The 23,112-nt window shown below is 49.0% G+C and overlaps 1 protein-coding gene across 1 annotated transcript in view; it reads left to right on the top strand.

Annotated features, from left to right (window-relative positions):
• Gnb5 (G protein subunit beta 5) overlaps window positions 1-23,112 on the top strand; it is a 33,091-nt gene that overhangs the window by 7,827 nt on the left and 2,152 nt on the right. Inside the window, exons 2-10 of the mRNA XM_059268247.1 lie at window positions 2,986-3,122; window positions 8,138-8,179; window positions 9,092-9,168; window positions 11,020-11,152; window positions 13,654-13,797; window positions 15,608-15,699; window positions 18,091-18,139; window positions 21,052-21,148; window positions 22,535-22,701. Of these exons, the coding sequence (XP_059124230.1) occupies window positions 2,986-3,122; window positions 8,138-8,179; window positions 9,092-9,168; window positions 11,020-11,152; window positions 13,654-13,797; window positions 15,608-15,699; window positions 18,091-18,139; window positions 21,052-21,148; window positions 22,535-22,701 (938 nt within the window). The remainder of the gene's footprint in view (window positions 1-2,985; window positions 3,123-8,137; window positions 8,180-9,091; window positions 9,169-11,019; window positions 11,153-13,653; window positions 13,798-15,607; window positions 15,700-18,090; window positions 18,140-21,051; window positions 21,149-22,534; window positions 22,702-23,112) is intronic.

The following is a 23,112-nucleotide window of genomic DNA, read 5'->3' on the forward strand; positions in this document are numbered from 1 at the left end:
GTGGCCAAGACAGGGTTCTTAGTCCCAGATGCCTCAAGCAGAGCACACCGCTGGCTTCCTGAAGCTCACCTGCCAGCCAGATTTCCTAACCAGTTAGCATTCCTATTGTAGAAACCAGAGTGTTCAACACTTCTTAAAATATATATATATATATATATATATATATATATATATATATATATATATATATCATCCTGGAGGAACATCTGTCAGGAGGCAAAGTAGAAATCATTCCTGCCTCCAGCCCAGCCCCACAAATACATATTTAGCTCATTTCCAAATTTTCTTTTATTTTCCTGATATTTAATTTTTTTGTAATTCTTTAATTCAATGCTTGCAAGATTTTGCAGATAGAAGCAGGATGGAGTGGGTTGGGAGTGAATCCGTGTGGGAAGGGAAGACGTGAAGAGAAAGGATAATTGATAGTTGGGGTGTGTTAAAATTGGAGTTATATAACGAGGGCCCTCTTTTAGTTGGTGAGACGTCTTGTTTTTTTCAGAGGGATGTTGGAAAGCTAGGTTTCCCCTAATCCTGAAGCAAGAGAACCTGCTTCAGGATTAGGGGAAGGGGTTTCAATATAAAATACTAAACAGGCCAGGCCATGGTGGTGCATGCCTTTAATCCCAGCACTCGGCAGAGGCAGGCAGATCTCTGTGAGTTCGAGGGCAGCCTGGTCTCCAAAGCGAGTTCTAGGAAAGGCACAAAGCTACACAGAGAAACCCTGTCTGGAAAAACCAAAAAAACAAAAAACAAACAAACAAACAAAAAAAAAAAAACACTAAACAGAACTACAGAAATAACTCAGGGGTTACACTGACTGCTCCTCCACAGGAGCCCAAATCAGTTCCCAGCACCCACACAGCAGCTCACCCCAGTCTGTAACTCCAGCTCCAGGGGATCTGATGCTCCCTTCTGGCTTCTGCCGGCACTGCATATACTTGGTGCATATACATAGATGTAGGCAGACACTCATAAACATAAAGATAAATAAATCTTTAAAAGGAATTAAATAGGACATGCTCCCTAACAGTGCAGGCTTGTGTAAAAGGCCTGTAAGAATTCAGAAAATTGAGTCTGTTTTTTTAACTTTTCCAGTATGTCTTGAAAGGCCTGTGTCTGCAGGAGGCTAGTGGTGTGCTGTTTGTGGAACAGGCTCTCAGCATTTCGGTGGGTTCTTCAGCATAAGCGTTGAGCACCGTCACAGTATTTTGTAATGTACAAGAGCTTTTACTGTTGAGGTTTCCTTTTATTTCAGTATCTTTGTTTGTTTGTTTGTTTGGGGGCCAGGTTCTCACAATATAACTCTGGCTGGCTTCAAACTCACAGAGATCCACCTGTCTGGGCCTCGTGACTGCTGGAATTACAGGCGTGCACCACCATGCTGAAACAATTGGTATTTTCATAGGGACTTCTTTGCACGCCTTTGCTCCTTCTTCTCAAGGGACACTCACAGGGATTGGGCTTTCTTGGAGAAATGACTGATTTCATGGTTGGCATGGTGCAAGACCCCTGGATTGGGAGCTCCCAAAGATAATGAAATGTGGCAGGGAGTCATAGGTGCCTGCATGATGGGCCCTCTCCTGGGTCACGAGGACAATTTGCGCATTGGAGTACAGCACAGACAAGCCAAGAAAGTCACTCAGTAGTAGAGTACTTTCCTGGCACACCCAAGGTTGAGAATGTGGCTCAGTGCTAGAATGCTTTTAGACTCATTCCCAGCATGGGGAAAAGAAGTAATAGAAACTGATTATGACTTGGTTAATACAGTGGAATCCATCGAATTCACACTACTGTCAATAATGAATCATTGGACCACGTGGGGAAAGCAGCCAGTGGGTGTAGAAGGAATGAAGGGCTTAGGGAAATCACCAGCTGTCAACCAGCAGTGAGGTAACAGCTGTTAGTGCGTGGTACCATGAGGGCATTGGAGCTGGAGAAGCAGAGGTCTGGGGGTAAAGCTCAGTTGGCAGGGTGCTTGCCTCCATGTACAAGGCACCACATAAACCAGGCATGGGGGCACATGTCTGTCACCCCAGAACTGGGGAAGTGGAAACAGGACCATCAGAAAGTCAAGACCATCTTCAGCTACACGGCAAATTTGAGACCAGCCTGAGTTAAGCGAGACTCTCTCTCAAGGAGCACTCCCCCAAAAGTTGGAGGAGAAGCACCCTATTTAGATAGTCTCAGAACCCATCCCCATAAGGTACTTTTTCATGCTAGAAGATGGGATGGTATCTGGTGGACCACCTTCACCAATTGGTCAAAGTCACCGTCAACAGCAGAGGGACAGATGGTAGCATGTCCCTCTAGAAAGTCAATTGTCTCCCTGTGGGGTTCCTGACAAGAGTACCTGGGCAGAATCTCATCATGAGTGAGCACCGGACAGGGACCGAAGGGCCCCGAGGGATGCAGGGAGTGACCTTAAGCTTACCTTTGTTGTGAAGGGTGCTGTTGGGGTAGTACAGCTCAGCAAGGCCTGTAGATTAGCCAGCATTACTTCCCGATGTGGCTCACTACACTATGGTTCTATAAGACAGCTCTTTGGACTCAGAGGGGAGGTAAGAGCACAGGAAGGGAGGCAGATGTCCATGAGGAGCACAGCTGTCAGCCCTGGCTACAGGAAGGGGGCGGTTCCCATCAGCCTGCCCCAGCTTCCTCCCGTGGAGGAGCAGCTCAACATCCCACTGCCCTGACCGCAGGAACCAGGCCTTCCCTGAGCGGTCCCATCTTCCCCCTGCCTGTAGACAGGCTCAGGAGCCCAGGCCTATCCTGGTTCAACCACTAGCCAACAAGAGAGTGCATGCAGAAATACTCTGAGAACAAAAGAGAGCCCCGTGGCTCCTCTGCTCTCTAACCTTAGAGGAAAGCTTTGCAGGGCCTAAAAAATAGGAAGAAGATGCCAGGGAGCCCAAGTCATTCCTGGGACAGCTGAGGCTCCCAGCCTGGCCCTGGAGGACAGAACTGACTGTGGCATTGTCGTTACAGTGCACCAGGTGGCCGAGCGGGTGGAAGCCCTGGGCCAGTTTGTCATGAAGACCAGAAGGACCCTCAAAGGCCATGGAAACAAAGTCCTGTGCATGGACTGGTGCAAGGACAAGCGGAGGATTGTGAGCTCCTCACAGGTACTGTGCGGGGCCGCCACATTGCACTCGGTGTGAGGGTGCGGGGCCGCCACATTGCACTCCTCGGTGTGAGGGTGCGGGGCCGCCACCTTGCACTCGGTGTGAGGGTGCGGGGCCGCCACCTTGCACTCGGTGTGAGGGTGCGGGGCCGCCACATTGCACTCGGTGTGAGGGTGCGGGGCCGCCACATTGCACTCCTCGGTGTGAGGGTGCGGGGCCGCCACCTTGCACTCCTCGGTGTGAGGGTGCGGGGCCGCCACCTTGCACTCGGTGTGAGGGTGCGGGGCCGCCACCTTGCACTCGGTGTGAGGGTGCGGGGCCGCCACCTTGCACTCGGTGTGAGGGTGCGGGGCCGCCACCTTGCACTCGGTGTGAGGGTGCGGGGCCGCCACCTTGCACTCGGTGTGAGGGTGCGGGGCCGCCACATTGCACTCCTCGGTGTGAGGGTGCGGGGCCGCCACATTGCACTCGGTGTGAGGCCGAGTGGGTTTCCAGTCACACAGCTCAGGAAGAAAGAGCCGTCCTGTCCACGGCCTGTCTCCTCTTTAGGACTTTGCTTACTCTCCAAGGGATGTGAGTCCACAGAGCATCCCCCTGCAGCGTTGAAAGTGTATGTCAGTGTCAGCGCCCCTGTCTGACATGCTCTGTGCCTTGGGGTTGATCCCCAGCACTGGACAGACAGGTGCTCTGGCACCCTGGAGATGCCACTGATTTTGAATCAGTAATGGAAGAAACACTCCAGACTGTGCCCGATTCCTTTGATGAAGCATGAAAAATCATTTCTCCTTAAGCATATCACAAGGTCTCATTTGTGAGTGAAACCATTTTTAAAATTCTTTCCCTACCTTGAGGGGGCCATAAATGATTGAGATCCCGCTAATGGCTTTTTAAAATATAACAGTGTATATTTTTTGTTGTTGTTTGGTTTTATTTTATTTTATTTATTTATTCATGTATTTTTTGGTTTTTCGAGACAGGGTTCCTCTATGTAGCTTTGGAGCCTGTCCTGGAACTCACTCTGTTGCCCAGGCTGGCCTCGAACTCACAGAGATCTGCCTGCCTCTGCCTCCCAAGTGCTGGGATTAAAGGCGTGCGCCAGCACCCCTGGCAACAGTGTATTTTTTTTAACAGGGTCTCAGTATGTAGCCCTGGCTGTCCTGGAACTCTCTCTGTTAGTTCCTTGAACTTAGATCCACCTGCCTCTGCCTCCTGAGTGCTGGGATTAAAGGTGTTCACCACCACACCCAGTAGTTTATTAATTCTTATTGTGCTTAATAATAAGAAATGTAATGTAACTCTTTGGAATGTATAATTTCTTGTATACCTTATGCAGTTTATCTTTGTATCTTATATGTTCATTGCTACATAACACATCACCCCAAAACTGAGATAGAAGATTTAGCTCTGAGGTCCAGCCTGTGCCTGACAACCACAAAGCCCTGGGTTTCATCTCCAGCACTGAAATAAATTACCCCCAAATTAAACAGCCTAGCACAAGGACGTCATATATCACAGGATTCTGAGAGTTGGACACCTGGGGATTGGTTCTTACTCCACTACAAGGTTGCTAAGGATGTAGGTGTGGCTACAGTTGGCTGACTGTGTGACAGCTCCTTTGTTTCTGGCCGTGTGAACCTTCCCATAGTTTCTGTTCACAACTCGGTAGCTGACCTCCCTTCTAGCAGGTGACCTAAGAGAGGGACACGGAAGCAGAGCAGTGCTCTTTTGTGACCTAGCCTTGGAACTGGCATTCCATTTTTCTGTTATGTTGTATTGGGCACATGGAATGTCCCTGATAAAGTAAGGAGGGAAACTGACTCCCTCAGCCATATATATTTTTATGTATTTTAAGGTTAGATATTGTCTTAGTTGGGTTTCTATTGCTATGATAAAACACCAGGACCAAAAGCAATTTGGGAGGAAAGGGTATTTCAGCTTACTTGCTCCAGTCACAGTCTACTAAGGGAAGGAAAGGCAGAAACTCACGACGTGAGCCTGGAGGCAGGAACTGAAACAGGCAGCAAAGAATCACAGTTTACTGGCTTGCTCCTAGACTCAAGCCAGCTCCACGCCACAGCTGCTGTCCTTGGTGGTTGTCTCATGGTACTGGCATCTCCAAAATGTTGGTTTCTCCTCTGCCACTTGGATGCACCTTCACCAGTAGCCTCTTCTGGGCTCTCTTCAGGGCCTATAACACTGCCGCATGCCGCATGGTGGCATGCCTTAACTTCTCTTTATGACCCCTTCAATCCTGGGCCTTCCACTGCTACGGAGGCTGAACTTTCCCAATGGCCTCTCCTTCCGGGACTCCAGCCTTGTCACATAGTGTCAGGCCTCAGCTGCTCTCCATGACCCCTTCCTTAGTGCCTTCAAAACCAGTACCACCTGAGTGACTCTTACACATTACCAAGTTCAGCTGCCAGCATGAGGTACAACCTTGGCTGCCTCTGGACCACAGCCTCCATGTGCTAACCCTCAGGAAACACTTCCAGAAAGTTCTGTTTCAGTGGTGCTGGTCTCCTATTAATCACCACCAGGTATGGTAGCATGTACCTACAATACCAGCACCTGAGAGGTGGAGGCAGGAGGGTCAGGAGTTCAAGGTCATCCTTGGTTACATGAGTTTAAGAGCAGCCTGGGCTACCTATGACCTTGTCTCAACCAAACGGAAACCTATGAACTAATATAGTCTGTAGATCAGACTCTTATGATCAGTATAGGCTTTCCCACACATCTGGCTGTGGATCAGGTCTTTCAAACAAGGGTTCATCTTTTCTTAATAACCTTTGTAAGTATGAAAGTGTACGTGTTCTGGGGTGGGGAGATTTGTATTGCTTTTGCAGAGGACCTAGGCTTAGTTCCCATCACCCACTTCAGGTACCTCACAACGCTCTATAACACCAGATCCAGGGGATGTAGCGACCTCCTTTGGCCTCTGTGGACACTACACTCACATGCACATTCTCTCTCTCTCTCTCTCTCTCTCTCTCTCTCTCTCTCTCTCTCTCTCTCACACACACACACACACACACACACACACACACACACACACGTAAAAATAAAAATCTTTTTAAAAAGACAATGTACATGCTCTGGATGACTCCCTGCTCTAATGTCTCTATCAGGGTCATGCTGGACAGGACAAGTGGTTTTTTTTGTTTTGTTTTGTTTTGTTTTTTGAGACAGGGTTTCTCTGTGTAGCTTTGTGCCTTTCCTGGAACTCACTTGGTAGTCCAGGCTGGCCTCGAACTCACAGAGATCCGCCTGGCTCTGCCTCCCAAGTGCTGGGATTAAAGGCGTGCGCCACCACCGCCCGGCAGGACAAGTGTTATTAATTTGCTGTGTGACCTGTAGCTCTAACATGTCATGTTGCACTCGCTTTTTATTTTATATCCATAACAAATTTATCCCCCATGCATATTAAAAACACCAGAAATGGAGCAGAATTTTCACTCCTCTGTTTCAACCATTATCTTAATTAAATTTTATTTATTGTTCAGTTTTGTTAGACAAGGTCTTGCTTTGTAGGAACTGTCCTCACATGTACAATTCCCCTGCGTCAGCCTCTCAAGTGCTGATTCATGTTACCATATCCAACTTACCATTTTTAGTGCATTTCTGTCTAGTCTTTACTTATATAAAGTGGTTGCTACTCAGCTATTTGACTTTTAAATCTTTGCAAGCATCCAAGTGTGGGGGATTTCCTGTCACTCACCTGCCTCCTTTTTAAAGACAGGGTCTCCAGTTTCCCAGGCTGGCCTCAGAATCACTGTTACCTTGGATAACCTCGAACTTCTGACCCTCCTGCCTCCACCTCCCAAGTGCTAGGATTACAGGTGTGCACCACCACACCCAGTTTGTGAAGGGCTGAGAACTGAACCCGGGGCTTCATGCATGCCAGACAAGCAGTCTAGTGACTCACTTACATCCCCAGCCCTGGTGTGCCACTCTTACTGGAGAAGGAAGAGGAGGCAAGGCCACATGGCCACTTCTGAGTACCCTCCATGCATCCACCGCTGCTCAAGGGGGATATGCGTGGAAGTGTTGGATGGAGGCTGGAAACACTGATGATTCTGGAACAATCTTTGGATTACCAGAAACCTTCTCCCTTTAACAAAGGAGATTGATCACCCTGATGCATGGGAATAGGGTTTGGGGGTGGAGGTACATTCTCTCCAGGTATGTGGGCGCCTGGCAAGTACATCAGCTTGTGGAAGAGCACATTTAGTTTAACGAGACTTCGGAGTGCACAGTGGGTAGGCGGTGGGAAATGGCAGGCAGCGAGGCAGAGGAAATCGCCACACTGAATCAGTGGCCCTGTCTACAGAGTGTGTGGCTTTCCTAAACCATCCTGTGCATCCTGTTTGGCCATTTAGTCAAAAGTTAGGTCCAGAGACACGTGAGCCCAGGGATCTTAAAGGGCCGCAAACATTGCCCCTTGACCTCAGCCACTCTTCGCATTACCCTGACCCCTCCCACCGGATGTGGTCCAGAGAGATTCTGTCACTTTAACAGCAGACCCTTGCTTCTGCCTCAGGGGGATTTCCCAGCCCATCCCCTGGCCTCCTTCACCAGCTGTACTTCCAAATGGCTTGAGGGATTACCAAGCTGAGCCTGAGCCGGCATGGTGGTGCATGCCTGTAAACCCGGCACTCAGAGAGCAGGCAGATCCAGCGTTCAAGGTCATCCTCGGCTACCGGTCAAGGTCTAAGCCAGCCCAGGCTGCATGAGCCTCTGTCCAACAGGAAAGAAAGTATCAGAGTCTTGCTTTCTCTCATGCCATCCAGATAAAAAATGTGAAACAGAGAGCCACGCCTTCATAAAGCTCTCTGGAAAACCCAGCCCCCACTTCCTCACCCCCTTCATTCACATAAGTGGGAGGGTCTTGATCATCCTGATTTCGGCTGCCTCCCTTGCTGCCCATCAGGACACAACTCTGAGGACTTCCAGGCCATTACTGGTAAGAACGCGCTGGCAGGTGCCCACCCCTGAACTGTTGTTTCTTCTCTCTGCAGGACGGGAAGGTGATTGTGTGGGACTCCTTCACGACTAACAAGGTGAGGTGTCCCTCCTAACCACATCCTGGGATTCTCAGCCTGACTGCCCTCTGGGACCCCTCTGAATGACCATGGAAACTCTGCCAGCACCCCCAGCCTGACCCCCAGAGGACCACATAGGTCCACCCCCAGATTGGGCACAGCGTGAGAAACCTGTTAAACCCCCACACTCGACCCTGCTTTGTATTTTTCCTCTGAATGATCATGAAAAGGATCCAGTTTCTGTCTTCTCTCCCGTCTCTACCTCTGGCCAGAGCCCATAAAACTGTAGAAATGAGCACACGTTGGTGAGGAAGGAGACTGCAGCTGGATCAGACCGACACACTGTGGGGGTGGGGCAGTCTGAGTCCAAGGCGGGGGTACTCTTGGCACACACACCTCAGGTAGAGCTAAGGTTAGACCGTTTCCATAGGATAAAGACCAAAACTCTAAACACAGGTATGGTTGCAGGCCGGGGGGGCCCCCAGCATCTGTACAAGATAGTGCCGTGTGCTAAGTATGGGCGTCAATATCTGTCTGGAAAGAAAGGCTTGTTTCTCACTGCAAGAAAAGGGAACCTAGTGCATAGTCTACGTTATTAAATGTGTTAGTAGATGTGGTCAGCAGCCGGAGCGTGCCATGGTCAAGTGAGGGCCATTTTCCAGGGCAGAGTCCCTCATGGTCAGGCCCCTGGCAAATGGTAAAAAATAACGAAGTAAAGCCTTGCCGTTTCTCACTAGCTGAGACCTGGTTTGTACCGGCAGGCTGAGCCCCCCGTCAGTGTGAAGTCCACTTTCGTCCGGTGCCACTGCTGTGTAAACAGTGACAAATCAGTGGCGACTCGGTGTTTGTTATTTTGTAAAAGCTCAGACAGTAAGACCTGTGAGGAAGTAAGTGCCTGTTGTTCACTCCTGCTTGGTGCTAATGTTTCAGGAGCATGCGGTCACCATGCCCTGCACGTGGGTGATGGCGTGTGCTTATGCTCCATCGGGATGTGCCATCGCTTGTGGGTAAGTTTTTCAAATGTCCCATTAGCCACAAAATACTGTTTTGCTTTGTATAGGCAAATATTCCAAAATCCAAACGATCCGAAACATTTCTGACACAGGCCTTTACTTTCTTTTCTTTTCTTTTTTTATTTTTATTTTTATTTTTACTTACTTACTTACTTACTTATTTATTTATTTATTTATTTTTTTGTTTTTTGAGACAGGGTTTCTCTGTGTAGCTTTGCGCCTTTCCTAGAACTCACCCTGTAGACCAGGCTGGCCTCGAACTCACAGAAATCCGCCTGGCTCTGCCTCCCCAGTGCTGGGATTAAAGGCGTGCGCCACCACTGCCCAGCTCTTTTCTTTTTTTAGAGGGTTTCTCTGTGTAGCCCTAGCTATCCTGGAACTCACTCTGTAGACCAGGTTGGCCTTGAACTCAGAGATCCCTGTACTTTCTAACCATGAAAAACAATTAAGTCCAGAGTGAGCGGCCCTTAAAAATGGCTGGCCAGCCGGGTTGTGGTGACGCACACCTTTAATCCCAGCACTCGGGAGGCAGAGGCAGGCGGATCTCTGTGAGTTCGAGGCCAGCCTGGTCTACAGAGCTAGTCCAGGACAGGCTCCAGAGCTACACAGAGAAACCCTGTCTCGAAAAACCGAAGAAAAAAAAAAAAAAAAAAAAAAAAAGAAAGAAATGGCTGGCCAAGAGCTGTCCTGAACAACGAAACCAATCAGAGGCCCAGGGGTAGTGGTTCAGGGGATAAATGAATATGAGGACCCGAGTTCAGACCCCATCACCCACATGAGAAACTGGACAGATGCCCACGAGATGGCTCAGAGAGTAAATGTGTTTGCTATGCAAGCTGATGACCTGAGTCCAGTCCCTGGATCTCACTGTGGAAGGAGAGAACTGACTCTTGGAAGTATGCTGTGGTGCATTCCCCTGTCTCTCTTCCTCTGCCTCTCTCTCTCCTACACACACACACACACACACAGACAGCACTAATAATACTTTTTCAATAAAAAATTTAGATTTATTGATTTTATTCTGTGTAAGTGTTTACCTGCATGTATACGTGTACACCATGTGCGTGCCCAGTGCCCACACAGGTTAGAAGAGGGTGTTGGATCTTCTGGAACTGATGTTACAGATGATTGTGAGCCAATATGTGAGTGCTGAGAAATGAACCCAGGTCCTCTGCAAAAGCAATAAGTGCTCCTTTTTAAAAATAAGTAAATAAATAAATATCCATTTTTCTAACAGTTTTGTTGATTTTTGCATTTGCTAATTTTTGTCTCTTTAATTTTATTATGGGTATTTGTATAGTCTATGCATCACATGCGTACCTGGTGCCCTCAGAGGCCAGAAGAGAGCTTTGGAGCCCCTACAATTGGAGTTACAGATGGTTGTGACCTGCCCTGTGGTTGCTGGGATTGAACCTAGGTCCTCTAGTCCTCTTAACCACTGAGCCATCTCTCCAGCCATTAGGTCCTTAGCTCCTCAGCTCCTTATTAGCTGATAAGGAACCCTTGTTAATCTCTCAGCTGTGATAAAGATGCAGCAGATACGTAAGGAATGTTCTTATTTGGGGGAGACGTACATGTGCACCTTGATCTACGTAGACGTAAAATACCATGTTTGCACTTAGATGGTTCTGCATTTGCTCCTGCACACTTGTTTGTGAATCCAAGGAAAGGAATTTCCAATTTCATATTTGTGGGTTTGACGGTAGATCAGAAGGTCTTCAGAGTCCAAAGGGAGAGGTTTTAATGTTAAGATACTGCTGAAGAAAAACATTTGCAGAGTCAGTAACAATGAGAAAGGACGCATGTCTCTCATCCTTCCGCGTCAACCTCTGTCTTCTGTGCTAGGGGTCTGGATAATAAGTGTTCCGTGTATCCTCTGACATTTGACAAGAACGAGAACATGGCTGCTAAGAAAAAGTCAGTCGCTATGCACACCAACTACCTGTCAGCCTGCAGCTTCACCAATTCGGACATGCAGGTGAGCGCTCATATCACCCTGGGACACTCCCCTGCACAGCACATCCGGGAACTGTACAGTAAGTCATGCCCGGTGTGGTGCAGGCTCCAGAGGTCGTTTCTCCTTGGTCACTGTTCTTAATAAAATCAGAAAGAGGAAACCCAGGAGCACTGAGGTAGAGTTAAGGTGGGCTCTGGGTGTTGTGGTCAGCGCTCTGCTTTGGTTAGGTGGAGGGCAGAGTGCAGCCTGTAAGGCAGGAGCCGAACACTTCACAGCTGCTGGGCTTTGGGGCTGTGCTCTGCATGCATCTCCCTGTCCATGCTTTACACTTTGATTTTGAAATTTCATTTGAGATTGATTTATTTTATGTGTATTAAGTGTTTGCCTGCACGTATGTCTGTGTACCACGTGCATGCAGTGCCCACAGAGGCCAGAAGAGGGCATCAGATCCCCTGGAGTTATAGATAGTTGAAAGCCATGTGGGTGCAGGAAACCAAACCCTGGTCCTCTGCAAGAGCAGCCAGTGCTCTTAATCTCTGAGCTATCTCTCCAGCCCTTACATTCTAATCTTAAGAAAAAATAAAAATAAAAATTGGGGCTGAAGAGATGGCGCATAAGAAGCTGGGCATCCCAAAAGATGCCTATTACTCCAGCTGCCAGAGATCTGACACTTTATTTTGACTTCAGCACTCAAAGACAGACATGTACACACCTTCACACACACACACACACACACACACACACACACACACACACACACACACATAAATAAATAAATAAATAAAAAAGTCTTTTAATTTAAAAAAGCAAGAACAACATGTTACGGGCGTTAAGTCTGTGCCCTGCTTTGCATCAGCCACAGCAAGCGCAGTAAAGCTCTAACACTCCCACTGCGCTTCTCTGATGGGTTGTGACTGCTCCCACAGTTGGTTCAGTCATACAGACCTGCAAGGCAGGCAGAAACCTGCTTTAGGACGCAATAGTGCTGGACTGGAAGCCCAGAGAGCTGAGGGTCTTGAAGTGAGACTTGGTGTTCAAGCTGTTGACCTAGGTAAGTAAGTTGTATGGCTGGCCTCTTTTCTTCCAGGTACAGTAATTCCTACAGCAAGCGGCTAGGGCGTGTGTGTGTGTGTGTGTGTGTGTGTGTGTGTGTGTGTGTGTTCATGCATGTGTACACATGTATACACATGGAAACCAGAGGTTAGACCAGATGTTGATCCTTATGAGCCAGCTGTCTTATTTTTTGAGACTGGGTCTCTCACTAGGCCTTGGGGCTCCCCAGTGAGGGTAGGATGGCCATCCAGCAAGACCCTGGGCCCCACCTGTCTTCGCCTCCCCACACTGGATTACAAGTGTGTACCACCATGCCTAGCTTTTTACACAGCTCCAGTTCAGGTCCCCGTGTCAGCATGGCAAGCGCTTTACCAACTCAGTGATGGCCCCAGCCCTAAACAAACCAACCCTGGGATCGAACCCAGGCTTCATGCCTCCTAAGCAATGAGCCTTGCCTCCACCCCGCAGCTAGGTTTCTCTTTGCTAGGCCTGTGTTGTATGAGATTGTAACAGGAAAGCCTGTTGAGTCCCAGGATCACTTGGCACAGTGACAGGAAGTTATGTTGCATTTATTCTCACTGCCTCTAAGCATTGCAGGAGAACAGAGACCAACACATGGTCCTCCTGCAGACACGTACACCTTAGCAAAGGCTGAGCAGCAGCAGATGGCAGAGGTTACACGAGGCTGTGGACAGGGAGCCCCAGAACAGTGTTCTGCTCAGAGAAAAGCAGCCACAGGAGTGTGTAACAAAGGCTTCCTCCACCCTCGATGCTCAGTGACCCTCAGCAGCCTCATCATGGAGTTCAGGGACAAGCAGATGCTCAGGTCCCACCCAAATGTGTGACATCCACAAAAGCCCTGCAGTTTGTGTGCAAGCTGATGTCTGAGAACACTTGAGTGTCTGCACCACAGTGGGAGCATCTCCTGCAGGCAAGGCAGGTATGGGGCCCTGGAAGCACACCAGCGAGACCATGGGGATTTCAGCTCTGGGGAACGTGTGTGACCCACGACTTAGGGACTGGGAAGTGTTAAAAGCACACCGGGCTGGATGGGCCGTGGTGGTGCATGCCTTTAATCCTAGCACTCAGGAGGCAGAGGCAGGTGGATCTCCTTGAGTTCGAGGCCAGCCTGGTCTACAGAGTGAGATCCAGGACAGGCACCAAAACTACACAGAGAAACCCTGTCTCAAAAAAAAACCAAACAAATAAAAAACTACCACTCACACATTCTGACCTTCCAAGCTGTAGGAGAGACTTTTCTGTGGTTGTCCTTAGTCGTGTGTGTGTGTGTGTGTGTGTGTGTGTGTGTGTGTGTGTGTGTGTCTGTGTGTCTGTGTGTCTGTGTGTGTGTCTGTGTGTGTGTGTGTGTGTGCATGTATATGTGTGTACGATGCATGTGCATGGTCTGCTGTACTCTGTGGAAGGGTAAGCCGTTAGCTAACCTTCCCCAACACTCTTTCTTCATGCAGATCCTGACAGCCAGTGGTGATGGGACATGCGCCCTGTGGGACGTAGAGAGTGGACAGCTGTTACAGAGTTTCCATGGGCATGGGGCTGATGTCCTCTGCTTGGACCTGGCCCCCTCAGAAACTGGAAACACCTTCGTGTCTGGGGTAAAGACAAGAAAAATCTCTGGGGTGCTTTGTCCACTAGGGATGGAGACTCTGTCAGTCCTTTTCTGTCCTCGGGTCTGGTCCTGTCTCTCTCGTCTTCAGCTCCCTGCAGCTGGAAACCCCAGTTCCTGCGGCCACGTCAGCTGCGGCCACATCAGCACTGTCTCCAGGCTCCCTTCCTTCTGTCACTGACATCCAGAAGTCTCTATAGAGATCTGGAATGTTCTGTTTGAATGCTACAACTTGGGGTGCGTGTCTGTCACCGTGTATCTAAGATTCCTCAAATAAAGTTGGCATCTTAGCTCAACCAGAGGCCGCTGGGCATGCGCAATGCATGCTAAGATGGGCCAGTGCTGGGATATCACTGGGCGGGCGGTAGTGGGGAAAGTAGGGGAGGGGAGGAACACACCCTTCCCACATCTCTTGGCTAGCATCCTCCTCTCCCACCCTTGGGTGCAGGAAACGGAAGAGGAACTACAGGAATCAGCATACAGTACCCTAACTGACTTCGTCTAGAAGCTTAACATACTTCACAATAGCTGTTGCTGCCTCTTCCCCCCAGATAGTACCCACAGTAGATGAAAGAGTTTCTGGCGTGTGTTGTGTAGTTGGGAGGGGTGTTTCTGGGCAGATTTGGAATAATACAGCTAGACTGGCTGTACCAACCCCCAAACCTGCCTCCCATGTTCAGGAGATGGAGGTGATTTCTGTAGCTCTCTACTGCAAACTGCCCAGGCCTCAGCCCTGGAGTCGAGCCCCTGGGAGCCTCCCATTGCTCACTGGGAGAGACCCTGATTTTCTTCTCGTTTTGGCCATCCATGTATGTCTTCTCCCTGTGCCTTCGCATAACTGCATCGTCCCTGCTCAACCACACTGCTCTCTTGAAATGACCATTCTCTCTGTAGGTTATATTGTTTCTTTGCATACACGAGCCCCATTCGCTTTAGCGTTCACCAGGTGGTTGGAGATACTTGGATTGTATTGTCTTTGTCCTCAGTGAAACTCTCAGGGGGCTATACGCCATGACGGGTGCACCTAAGATGGCACCATACCTCTTTATACCTTTGAAACCAACAAACTTGAATGCTTTACACCATCAATTCATCTAACTGTTGAGAGAATGCCTTTTGTAGTCAAGCCCTGTGGGAATGTATCAAAAAGCTCCCAGAATCTTGATAGCATGATATGGAAAATCTTTCACTATAGTTCTCTGGCTTGTGAATGACTCAGAGAGAGCTTGCAGTTTTCACGGTTGAGGGGTGGGGGGTGACTTTCCACCCTCTCCCCCAGTTGTTCAATGTCAGGCCTATGAAGAGGCCCTGGGACAGCTGTTTCCCAGGTTGGCACGCTGCTGAGGTGCAGGTGGCCCAAAGGAACCCCGTTCCTAACTCTGCTGAGGGCTGGCTCTACAACTCCAGCAAAGCTGAGGCTCTTGGCTGCCACCAACCCATCCCTTAGTGTCACAGGTCTGGGCATCCCCACCCCCTCCACGAGCACCAAGATCTGCTTGCCTTTGGTGTGCGCGCGCGTGCGTGCGTGTGAGTGGGTAGAAGGGAGAAAACGGTAGAGGGGTGAAGGAAAGTGAAATGCCCAGGAGGAAGTGGGGAGGAAACACCGAAGGTCAGAGACGTCCAAAAGAAGGAAACATGCTAAAGGGGGAAGTGTAGAGAAACCTGCCTGCTCTTCTACCCTGAGATCAGTCGGGTCTGCCTCCTCGGGCTTAGCGGGTGGAGGAGAGTCGTGTGTTAAGGTTCATCCCTGGCTATACATAGTCCCTGCAGTGTATAACCGGATGACTTTCTGTTTGCAGAGCTGTGACAAGAAGGCTATGGTGTGGGACATGCGCTCTGGCCAGTGCGTGCAAGCCTTTGAAACTCATGAATCTGATGTCAACAGTGTCCGGTCAGTGAGTCATATGCTTGAGATCCTCTGTCCTGGGGCTTTACCCGGGCTTCAATCACACACACACACACACACACACACACACACACACACCAGAGGATACCTGAGGAGAAAGCGCTCCTCAACAGGAAAGGCTCCAGTTCCCAGGAGCTCTTAATCTACTTGCTTTAGAGACAACCCATGTCCTCCCTAAGCGAGCCAGTATTTCTTGGCCATTCTTCACATACTTATTGAAGTGTACACATGGCAAGGATCTCCTCAGAAGTAGGGTTACAGCATGGTAGGTAGACAAGGCTGCTACTGCCCTTCAGGAAACAAACCAGATACACAAGATGCATGTACAATGGGGGAGGGGAGAACAGAGGCACGAATGGATGGGCTGCTCCTTCAAGGCCGAGGGCCCATGAGACTGAAGCCAGGAGAATGAAGAGCCAGGCTTGCAAATTAGCAAGGAAGGGCACCGAGGTGAGATGGGCCACACGGTAAGAGCTCCGCGCTCAGGAAGCCCCAGTCTCTAATCTGGACAGTAAGCAGTGGCCCATTTGTTTAGACAGGGAAGGCTAGGGGAAGTATAGAGGGAGCTGGGCATTGAACCCGCACGGGGCTACTTCAGTTGAGAAAACCCTCGGCAGCCTGGTGGAGATGTTCGGTCGGTAGCAAGCTCTGGGAATGAGGTTCCAGAAAAGGGTTGGGACTTCACTTGTTCAGAAGGAGCCACGGCCATGGCTAAATATGAAACATCTTTCTGCTCAGGGTCCTAAGAAATCCATTGCTCTTGATGAGAAAACACTAGACATGCTCCTCTGAGTTCGGTTCCCAGCGCCCACATCAGATGACTCACAACTGCCTCTAATTCCAGCTCCAGGAAATCCAACACCTTCTTCTGGCCTCCTCAGGACACCTGCACTCACGTGAACATAACCTAACACACACACACACACACACACACACACACACACACACACACACACACACTCTCGTCCATACCATGGTGTGGGGCAGACAGAGCTCAACATTGCGGGCATTTTTCTTCCAACCTTTCTGTTCTCATCCCCTTCTGTCAGACCTTTTTAAGGTAGGTAGTTACACAGAACCAAGCTTGCTGGGGCTGAGGGGTTGTTAGCTCATCTAGTAAAGCATTAGAGGACCCAACTTCAGTCTTTATCGTCCACATAAAAATGCATAGTGGCAGGTGGTTGTAACCCCAGCCCTGAGGAGGCAGAACTAAGAGGATACCCTGGGGCTGACTGGCCAGCCAATCTAGACTGATTGGTGAACTCCAGGTCCCTGAGAGCACCGGACTCAAAGGAGGGGGACATGGTCCTGAGATTGACACCTGAGCCTGCCCTCCACCTTCTAGATGCACACACACCTCCACAAATGCGTGCATTAAAAAAATTAATAAACTTTCCTATTCGTTAGCAATTTTTTTTTTACTATCATCTCCCTAGGACAAGCTGTAGGGTGGAGGCCATTTGTAACCAGAAAGAAGACGCCTTGAAAGGGATGGGACGCATCTGAGTGTGAGCAAAGTGAAGGGATTAAAGTCACTTATTCAAGGGATGTAGCTCAGCTAGTAAAGTGCTTAGCTAATACACACGGAACACAGAGTTCTAACACGGCATAAAACCGGGTGTTGTGGCTCACTCTTGCACTCAGAACAGAGGTGGAGGCTGGGCCGTCAGAAGTTCAAGGACATTCACATACAGAGTTCAAGGCTAGCGTGGGCTACATGAGACCCCATCTGTAATAAATAAGTGAACACCCTCGCTCCACCCCTGCTTCTGGTTCATAATCTAACATCCATACTTCCTACTGAAGCTGACGGCGGGAATAGCCACCGTTCATTGCTTGCTTTTTATTTTGTGGCAGACAGGATTCTTGGGACTCACTGCCCTATTCGATCTTGTCTGTGAAGACAGGCTTTATTACCCTCACTTTTCCGAAGAGGAAACCGGGCTGGGAAAGCTGGTGTCATTGCCCAAAGTACTGCTTGTCAAAGTACAGCGCCAACAGCTGATGTGGCTCTGTCCGTCTGACCCTGTTGTCCCTGTGCTCTGAGCCGCACTTTGGGAATTAGGGGCATGATAGGGCTCCTGCTTTGTTGGGTGCCTAGGGTGAATGTGGGTTACGACATTCGGTTCTCAGCAGGCCTCTCTGCAAGGCAGTGCCGCTGTCCCGGGTTTACCAGAGGAACATGAAGGGCTGGTGGTCAGACCACGTGAGACTCCCCTCTGGCCTGTGCAAAAGTCCGCCTGCGTCCCAGACGTGGAGCTTCTGGGTCTGAGACCCTGAGCCAGGACACCATCCCAGGGGTTCTGGGAGCGAGGGTGTCAGTGGCTAGGGATGACTGCTCCCCATTAACAGGCTTTCTACCAACTCTCTCTGCAGATACTACCCCAGTGGAGACGCCTTTGCTTCTGGGTCAGATGATGCCACGGTAGGTTTCTGAGTTATTGAGAGCCCTTTCAGGGCAAAGGGGAGAGATAATAGCTTGTTTTTATTTATTTATTTGCAAAAGTAACAAGGAAATTTTATTTAAAGCAAAGCAAAAGAAGAAACCAAAAAACACCACAGGAAAGCATCAGGCTTTAATTTTTTTTCAAATTTTATTTAAGTATTTTTATGTGTATGGATGTTTTGCTGTATGTATATCTACACACCACATGCATGTTTGGTGCCCTTGGAGGCCAGAAGAGGGCACTGGGATGCCCTGAGACTGGAGTTACAGATGTGAGCTGCCATCTGGGTGCTCAAACACTGATCCTGTGGATTAGCAGCCAGTGATCTTAACAGCGGGGCCATCTCTTCAGCCCTTTATCTTTGTTTCGTTGGTTTTGGTTTTGTTTTCTGAGTCAGGGTTTCTCTGTGGAGCAGCCCAGGCTGTCCTGGAACTCACTTTGTAGACCAGGCTGGCCTCCAACTCACAGAGATCCACCAGCCTCTGCCTTCCAAGTGCTGGAATTAAAGGCGTGCGCCACCTCTACCACCTGGTGCTTTATTTATTTTTTAAACAACTTCTTTTCTGGTCACAGAAGTCATAGGTAGTCAATGAGGGGAAAAAAATGAAGAAAATTAAATTACTCTCCTTTCCTAAGGAAAGCCACACACAGTTTAATGAATCCTGAATGCGCTCTCTTTGTCAACACAGTATCTATTTGTATATTTGTCTTTTCCACATAACAACAGCTCATGTACATTCTGTGCCTAACAAGCATTTCTCACTCGTGTATTCTCTTAATATTCGTCTGGTATTTCATATTATTGGCATGCTGTCATGTACTCAATCTTCGATCTGGAGAGAACTCTTCCTAAGTCTCCCCCTCACCCATTAAGAACACTGCCATAAAGCCCAGCATGGTGGTTACAGTGCTTGTCATCAAGGCACAAGGGAAGTAGGAGGAACAGGAGTTCAAGGTCATCCTTAGCTACACAGACATAGCAAGCTCACGGCTAGCCTGGGCTACAGAACAAACTTTGCTGTAAGTAAATATTTTCATGCCTCTCACCATTTACAACTCTCGGGCATTAGTTGCTTACCTAAAAACAGATTCAGTTCTCACAGTTTTGTTGCTAGTGGCAAATTATGCAACATATGTTTTTAGGAGAAAACATAATGCCATTTCTTGTCATCCTTAAAAATATCAAATAGCCCATTAAGTAATAGGCTTTCGCTCTGAGCTGCTGCGTGGAAGATATTACAAGAGAAATTGAGTTTTGGTAATAATGAAAATCTTAGGGCTGAAGAGATGCCTCAGAGGTTAAGAGAGCTGGCTGCCATTCCAGAGGACCCGAGTTCAGTTCTCAGCACCCATTTCAAGTGGCTCACAACCTCCTATAACTCCAGTTTGGGGGAAATCTGACACCCTCTTCTAGCCTCCTCAGGTACCCATACATGTGCGCGCGCACACACACACACACACACACATCCATATTCACATAAATAATGTTTTTTAAAAACTCTTATATGTGTCAACAAAATACACACACACACACACACACACACATTTTGGCCATGCCATTTTCTGGAAATAATTCTATTCTAAGGGTTCTGCTCCTAAGCTAATGTAATTTTATTTCAGACATCAATATGTGTATAAAGATTTTTACATAAACATTTTTATCACGTAGCTATGGGCACTGTTGTCACTGCCCAGCCCATTGCCCCTTGTAATATATTCAGAAATCAGTTTTCCTCCCACAAAAAAATGTTCATCGTAGAATTATGCATGAAAGAGAAAATTAGTCATAAGACCATTTAGCTGGCCATGGCCTGACAGATTGTGACAGAGCCACATGGAGAATATTGGACAGACATGTAAATCATCTTCTTTGAAGACTAATTTTGGAAAATGCTTACCACATAATGTTGACAGAGACGGTAGTGCAACACCCACCCCATCGATTTCCACACAGTCTTAGGGTTTCTATTGCTGTGATGAAACACCATGGCCAAAGAGCAAGTTGGAGAGGAAATGGTTTATTTGGTTTACACTTTCAAATCACACTGTTCATCATCAAAGGAAGTCAGGACAGGAATTCAAACAAGTCAGGAACCTAGAGGCAGGGCTGATGCAGAGGCCATGGAGGGGTGCTGCTTACTGGCTTGCTCCTCATGGCTTGCTCAGCCTGCTTTTTTATAGAACCCAGGACCACCAGCCCAAGGGTGGCCCCACCCACAATGGGCTGGGCTCTCCTCCATCAATCACTAATTAAGAAACTGCCTTGCCTACAACCCAAACTTTTTTTCTTCTTCTCCCAGAGCTGAGTACCTAACCCAGGACCTTGCACTTGCTAGGCAAGTGCTCTGCCACTAAGCTAAATCCCCAATCCCTACAACCCAACCTTATGGAGGCATTTTCTTAATTGAGGTTCCCTCCTCTCAGATGACTTTAGCATGTGTCAAGTTGACATAAAAGTATCCAGCACATACACATAAAATAGAAAAAACACACAAAAAAGAACATCATAGACATTAGCAAATACCTCTAAAACTGTGGGGGGGGGGGGTGCAGGGGTACTTTCATCTCCTCGTGCACGAATTTCTAAGTATTTCAGAATGTTCCAGGATGACTGCATGTGCTTCATCATGGAAAAGAGAGTAGGGCTCTCTGTTTATCTCTGTATGTGAAGAAGTTTTCTAGATTTGCTGTTTGAGTCTCCGCTGTCCCATGGAGATTAGCAGGAAACCAGGCTGAAGGATAAAATTATAGGGGAGAAAAGTAAAGAGGTTTTCTCCTGTCATGCCTCAAACTGCAGAAGCTGCTGGGCCCGCATCATAGCTCTGTGGTCTGCCCTTTGAGAAACTGAAGCCAGGAGTAATTGACCTTTGTCTGTTTCTTCCCACTCCAGTGTCGCCTCTATGACCTGCGGGCAGATAGAGAGGTCGCCATCTACTCCAAGGAGAGTATCATATTCGGAGCATCCAGTGTGGACTTCTCCCTCAGTGGTAAGATTTCCTTTCAGAAACTTCTCCGGGACTGTAAGACTAGACCTAAAAAACCAGCCCTCTGCCTAGCTTCCCACTGCGGGGAGTTTACCCACCAACCCCACAGCTCCCCAGAAGTTTTCTTGAGTGCGAGCAGCAGGAAATATTAGATAGATTAGGTAGAAGGATTTAGATTGTGGAGATAAACAGATAGAAAATAAAAGATAGCCTCGAGAGGGCCTGGAACCTATTCCAACAGGCCCTGACTGTCTCTGCCCCAGGGTTTTTATAGAGACGCCCAGGGGCGGAGCAAAAGACCTCCCCCCAGCACAGCCAAGTGCAGACCATCTCAGACACCTGCACTCAGGCCCGTGGTCCTAATCATCCTCTCTATGTGGACCTGCTGGGTAAAGCCACGAGGAACCTGAAAACGGGCTCCCACATCCCATCACTGAGCTTTCTGTGGAGCAGTATGCTCAGGCCACATCTGACCCTTCCGATACCCCTCCCTTCACCTCATCCCCTGGCCCTTCCCCTGTGAGTTCTGAAACTCCCTGCTGCTCCACCCACAGCCGGGAGGCAGCTAGCAGAAGCCAAGCCACTGCTGATGGGACACCCCCTGTTCTGAGTTTGTGCCTTTGCACACAGAACTGCAGCCGCTTTACGGCACCTCTACCCAACTCAACTGCTCAGCCCTCAAAAGCATTGACCACTTTGCTTTTGTCTCTGTAAACTCAAGTTGAAGGTTTAGAAATGGCAGGAGTGTGCCTGCTTCCTCTAAGGCCCGGCGGCATCCTACACACACGTGAGCCTGGCAGGGTGGCTCCTGCCACCTGATGCTACAGTGATATTCCTCTCTGTCCCATGCCTTCCACAGAGAATAGTGATAGCTTTCTCCTGAATTGGAAAGGCAACATACATTGCCTGCCACACAGTGGGCCTAGATGAATCTATGTCTTATTGGATGGATGGATGGATGGATGGATGGATGGATGGATGGATGGATGGGTGGGTGGATGGGTGGGTGGGTGGATGGATGGATGGGTGGGTGGGTGGGTGAGTGGGGGTGGAGATGGGGAGTGGATGGATGGGTGGGTGGATGGATGGATGGGTGGGTGGGTGGGTGGGTGGGTGAGTGGGGGTGGAGATGGGGAGTGGATGGATGGGTGGGTGGATGGATGGGTGGGTGGATGGGTGGGTGGGTGGATGGATGGGTGGATGGATGGGTGGGTGAGTGGGGGTGGAGATGGGGGGTGGGTGGATGGATGGGTGGATGGATGGGGTGGGGTGGGGGGGTGGATAGATGGATGGGTGGATGGATGGATGGGGAAAATTCATTAGTGAGTGAGCGACAGTCAAGGGAGGGAAAACAGGACCTGGTTTAACCATTGTATCTTCTGCTTCCAGGTCGCCTGCTCTTTGCTGGGTACAATGACTATACCATCAATGTCTGGGACGTTCTTAAGGGCTCCAGGGTCTCCATCCTGTTTGGACATGAAAACCGTGTCAGTACCCTTCGCGTTTCTCCTGATGGGACAGCATTCTGCTCAGGATCATGGGATCACACCCTAAGAGTAAGAGAGCTGTCCCGTTTTCCTGTGTGAGAGGAAAGGAAGGACCGGTAGCCTTCCTGAGACAGGCTGTCAGCCAGCATTCTCGTGGCCAGAACTCCAGATGCCAAGGGGGTGTCTCTGGGAGGTTAGGGGCTTCGTTCACAGGCGTTCAGAGAGACCAAGAGCATCCGCGTGGTGCTGAAAGAATAATGGAGCTAGATAACCCAAATGTTTTGTTTTTCCCTAGATGTCTGATCTTTTGTGATTCTGGCCTTGAGTAAGCCACAGGTTCCTAGTCTCTGCTCCCTATGCTGAAGGGGTCTCCATACCAGTACAGATTTCATGTGTCAGGTCACAGGCCCCTGTGAGGCTGTGAAGGCCCCTGTGAAGACTATTCCAGGAAAGGGGCCTCGTGACTTTGATTAGACTTGC

The sequence above is a fragment of the Peromyscus eremicus genome, chromosome 7, assembly GCF_949786415.1.
Source record: "Peromyscus eremicus chromosome 7, PerEre_H2_v1, whole genome shotgun sequence".
NCBI lineage: Eukaryota > Metazoa > Chordata > Mammalia > Rodentia > Cricetidae > Peromyscus > Peromyscus eremicus.